This window comes from Grammomys surdaster, unplaced genomic scaffold, assembly GCF_004785775.1.
Source record: "Grammomys surdaster isolate TR1022 unplaced genomic scaffold, NIH_TR_1.0 125946, whole genome shotgun sequence".
Taxonomy (NCBI): Eukaryota; Metazoa; Chordata; class Mammalia; order Rodentia; family Muridae; genus Grammomys; species Grammomys surdaster.
Window position 1 is genome coordinate 2,760,019 of NW_021620768.1, and position 5,159 is coordinate 2,765,177.

General features: G+C 49.7%; 1 protein-coding gene across 4 annotated transcripts in view; it reads left to right on the forward strand.

The window, feature by feature from the left end:
- The first annotated feature begins 4,903 nt into the window (after positions 1-4,903).
- Kcnn3 (potassium calcium-activated channel subfamily N member 3) overlaps positions 4,904-5,159 on the forward strand; it is a 146,224-nt gene continuing 145,968 nt past the window's right edge. Inside the window, exon 1 of one of the 4 annotated variants that reach the window (XM_028753286.1) lies at positions 4,904-5,159. This exon is cut by the window's right edge and continues 753 nt beyond it. In XM_028753286.1, coding sequence (XP_028609119.1) covers positions 4,914-5,159 — 246 coding nt within the window. In that variant the 5' untranslated portion in view covers positions 4,904-4,913. The other 3 variants (XM_028753287.1, XM_028753288.1, XM_028753289.1) reach the window with 3 other exon arrangements.

A 5,159-nucleotide genomic window follows, 5' to 3' on the forward strand; every position in this document is an offset into this window, starting at 1 on the left:
CATGAGAGTTGTACCACTTGATGGTGACAGTGTTAGCAAGGGGGCCCCAAAGGCAGAGGGGAAGGATCGATTTTCTGAAAACAAAACAAAACAGCACAACAACAAAACCCCAAACAAACAAATAAACAAACAAACCCTTAAGCCATGCCTTGAAGATTAAGGAGAAGTGTGTTGGATGAGGTATGAGGAAAGGCCAAGCAGAGGGTCTGAGTTAAGACATGGAGGTGTGTGTTGGCATGGCTCTGGTGAAACTGAAGCTCAGGACGGAGGTGGTGAGAAGTGAGTTGGGAGAGAGGGTGGAACAACCTGAAAGCATGGCTGAAGTGGAGCTGGCTTGGCCTGTGGCCACCCTCCCTGAGTCTGGGGACTCTGACCTCGTCCACTCTCCAGGACTCCTTGAGGTAAGAAACCTCACAGCACCCAGCCCCTCATCTTTACATCCAGAAGAGGCCAATGTGCCATCCTTTCGCTTCAGGCAGTGTAAAGACTTGATGGCACCAGTCCTCTCACCTCCATGAAGCCACCTTAAAAATTTTAAAATTTTATGTAGATAGGTGTTTTACCTGAATTTATGGCTGTGTACCTATTGCATGCAGTTCCTATAGAGGCCAGAAGTGGGCATCGGATACAAAGGAACTGGAGTTGTAGCCAGTTGTGTGCTGCTGTGTGGGTGCTAGGAACCAAGCCTGGTCTTCCAGAAGAGCAGCCAGTGCTTGTAACCACTGAGACACCTTTCCAGCTGCCGTGATGCTGCTCTCTTAAAAATATTTTATTTATTAGATTTATTCACTTTACTTTTTTTGTGTGAGTGTTTCACCTGTGTGTTTGTGTGTGCACTCTGTGTGTTTACTGCTCACAGAGGTCAGAAGAGGGCATCTCCTGGAATTAGAGTTAGAGTTATAGTTGTTTGTGAACCACCGCGGTGTGTGTGTGTGTGTGTGTGTGTGTGTGCTGGGGATTGAACTCAGGTCCTCTACAAAAGCAACAAGTGCACTTTACCTCTGAGCCATCTTTCCAGCCCCAGGAAACCTCTTTTGATTTAACGAAATCTAGTTTCTTGGCTACTCACTGGGTTTTGTGTTGTTGCTGTTTGTCACCTGTGTAACTATGACTTCCCTCTATAGAAAGAATGTAAGCTCCCGAGGGTTGCCTATTGGAAGTGGACAGACCTGTGCGCCACCCTAGCTACGCCACTTATTACTGATTAGTATTTATAGGCAATTCTCAAAATCATGTCTAATGCCTCAATTGTCTCATGATGCTCCCAACTCATGGATTGTGGTGTATAGACATGGTTGTTGGCTCAGGGTGTGGCACTGGGAGCTTCTTACACTTGGATATGTAACAGTGGTGGGAAGACACTGGGGCAGTGTGGTTCAGGGCAGATGGTCTACTCAGGCTCTGTGAATGAAGAGATCCTGGCTGATTCACTAGTCTGCACACACTCTAATGTCATAAAGCTGTGGCCCGCATTACCTTGAGTCTAAGAAAATGCAGGTGTGAGAGTGTTTTTTTTTTTTTTTTTTTTTTGTTGTTTTTTCGAGACAGGGTTTCTCTGTGTAGCCCTGGCTGTCCTGGAACTCACTCTGTAGACCAGGCTGGCCTCGAACTCAGAAATCCGCCTGCCTCTGCCTCCCAAGTGCTGGGATTAAAGGCGTGCGCCACCACCGCCCGGCTTGTGAGAGTGTTATAATTGACCCAGAGCTTCTCTGAAAGCTGGCTGTGTGCTCAGTGCTAGGAACAGAGTCTCTGCAAGTGAGCAGTGCATGGGCTGGAGTTGAGGCTGGAACAGGAGGCATCCCTGTGCTGGTAGATGCTTACCAGCCAGTAAAGACTTAGTAGTCACTTTGGGGGGGGGGGGACAAGCCCTGAAGGACATGTTCATTCATTCTGTGGGGTAAATATTCCCACCACAAATGATTTCAAGTTGCCATTGTGACACTGGTGAACTGGAGTTCAGAAGACCTGTAACAGTGGGCTTTTAAAAACCAATATTACTGGATGTAGTGGCACACTCCTTTGATCTTGGCACTTGGGAGACAGAGGTAGGGGGATCTTTGTGAGTTTGAAGCCAGCGTGGTTTACATATCAAAACCCAGGACAGCCAGGGCTACCTAAAGAGACCCTGTATCAAACCAACCAACCAACCAACCAACCAACCAACCAACCAACCAACCAGCCAGTACTGCCCAGCTCCAGCACACTGTTGGGGGGGGGGAGCAAGGTTGCTATGTATGGTGATGTGGGAGGTTTGAGGGTGGGGGTGGGATAGGATCCTTATAGTGGCTCACAGGAGCTGAGGACCCTAATTTCTTTTATTTTACAGAGCAGGAAGCTAGGACCAGAAGGGCATCTTATTTGTGCTAAATGACCATTCACGGCAGTCAAGACTCCCCCATGGGGACTGTGCTCCAGCTTTAAGTACACTCCACCTACCTTTTCTCAGGACAGAGTTGCTGCACCCAGGGTGGGAGAATCAGTCTCAAGCTTAGACCACTCCCAGATGAGCCTCTGGCCTCTGGCTGTAGAACAGCTCTATCTATGAAGGTGGCAAACCTGTTCGTTCTATTTGGATCCTGCTGTCACAGTTAGAGGAACTGACCCAGGAAGGTTAGTGGAAGCAGAGGACAACCTATTGTGGCAGAGTGGGCAAAGAAACTTCCAGGCCTAGAAATTAATTTTCCACAGCACAGAATCTATATCTGTCATGAAACTCCAGTACTAGCAGTACATTGTTGCTTCTAATAATGTATTAGTATTAATTTATTAACAATGATTAAACCTAATCATGTGATACGAAGCCTTGAATCAGACCATTGACTCTGGGGATTGAAGAGGGAGGGAAATGAAGGAGGCAGGTGAGAGCAGGGTCTGGGCATGCTAGAAGGTAAGGTAGGCTTGCATCAGTGTGTGTGTGTGTGTGTGTGTGTACACATTACTCCATCATCATTGATAGCAGTCTTGTGCAGGAGTGATTGTCATTATCAGGTAGCTGAGGGTGTGGTTTATGGTGCAAGTAGTTCCACTCTCAGTCTTCACAGCAGCCTGCAGAAGTGAGGACCAGTATGCAGAGGGGCTCTGAGCTCATTGGTGGGAGCCCCTGCTATGCTCTCTGGCATGGTGATTTCCTGTTCACTATTCAGGAGAAATGCTTTAAAAGCACGCTGGGTGTGCACAAGCTAGTGTATGCTCACATCTGTACACATACGTGACCACACGTATGCATCTGTATGTGTGCCTGGATCACCTAGCATTTCCATACTCACCTAAGGAAGACACTAGACAGAAACTTGAGGATGGTGGGGAACTGGGAAGGGAGCAGGAAGATGTCTCCCCATTAAGACCCTAGGTGTGCCTAGAGGAATTTCATAACACTCTTTCCCTCCGATTGCCAAGGCTGTCACAATTAAAAATGGAAATAAATTCATCTCTGGCCTTGTCCCCTTGGAGCTTCTTCTGCACACAGTGGGAGCCTAATAAATACTTCATGAGGAGGAGTCTGACCCAGGGAAGCCAGCAGCTGTTTCTAGCTCTGACTCTCATGAGGGAGGCCCATGGGGCAGATCGGACGTGGAGCCACTGGGCTCTCCAGTCTTCCTTGTAGACCCTGAGGTGGCTCCAGACCCAGCTGTTCTGGAAGAGGCTGGGTCCAGGTTACTTCACCCATCCTGCTTTGGGGGAAGTTGGCTCTTCCTTGACAGATTCTTTCTGGCTCTTTCCCATTCATCATGTGAATACTATTTATGAACAACCATGTGTGTTGATCATCATAGAGGGAAAGCATCTGGGCAGCAGCAGTGGGCTAAGACTGATCTCTGTTCAAATCCCAGTGCCTTTAATTACAAGCTGGTGACAAGAGCCACATTTCTTATCTGCGTGTGAGTGGGCTTCTTTTCTTTCCTTTTTCTTTCTTTTACTTCTTTTTTAGGATGATGACGTCATTTCATAGGGTTGATGTGAGGATTGGAAATAACAGAGGCTCCTGTACACAGCGCAGGTGCTCTGACAGTGGTAGGTGAGCTACTTACCCTGTCACGAGGAGTGGGTCCCTTCCGCTTCTGGCGGTTCATGCTCAGTGTCTCCCAGTGTTAATCTTCTTTGTAAAATGCGAGCACAGTCCCTATCCCCTTGGGCTTTTGGAAGATGTACTTGGAATCCAATGTGTGAAACAACCTGCACAGACACTGGCCATTAATCAACGTTTGTCCTCCATTCCCGGTTCCCCCAGCATGGTGACAGCTTCCCTTTTAGGATGCTTTCGATCCCTTCTTTCCACGGCCCCATCGCCAACATTCAGCCGGGATTGCTGTGGGCATCAGTATCCTGACTATACCTCCCAGAGAAAAGAAGGCAGCTGTTCAGCTCGGGGGTGGAGTGTGGAGGGGTTGGAGTGGTAGTGGTCTTGGAGCAAAAACTACAGTTCCCAGCCCTCGTTGCGCTGCCACCCGGCGAGGAGCGAAGGATGGCAGGCCCCTTCTTGGAGGCGGAGCCTGAGAGGGAGGCGGAGTTAGGAGGGGGTTGGAGAGTTAAGCCAAGCCAATGAAAAGGCTGGCTAATAAGTGGGTTTGGCTTGCCATATAACAGTGTCAGGAGGAGGAGAGCGAAGCTATTGAGCCAGCGAGGAGTGAAGCTGAGTCTGCCTCATACACTCCTAGAGGACCGCCTTCAGAATAGAGTTCTTTTCGCCCCTTCCTCCTTCTCCCAGCTCCTCTCCTGGCTTTTCTACCCGCCTAATACAATGCATACTCGAGTGGCAGCCCCAGAGAACTGAAGCAAACCAAAGAGAGAGGACTGGAGCTAAGACACTTCTGGTGGGGAAGCTTGGATGCCTGGCTTTCTTTGAGGTCATCTCTGGAACGAGGGTGGCTTTGGGGTGGAGGGTCGTGCTGCAGGGAACCCAGCCAGGCCCCAAGATGGACACTTCTGGGCACTTCCATGACTCGGGGGTGGGGGATCTGGATGAAGACCCCAAGTGTCCCTGTCCATCTTCTGGGGACGAGCAACAGCAGCAACAGCAACCGCCACCACCGCCAGCGCCACCAGCAGTCCCTCAGCAGCCTCCGGGACCCTTGCTGCAGCCTCAGCCTCCGCAGCCTCAGCAGCCTCAGCAGCAGCAGCAGCAGCAGCAGCAGCAGCAGCAGCAGCAGCAGCAGCAGCAG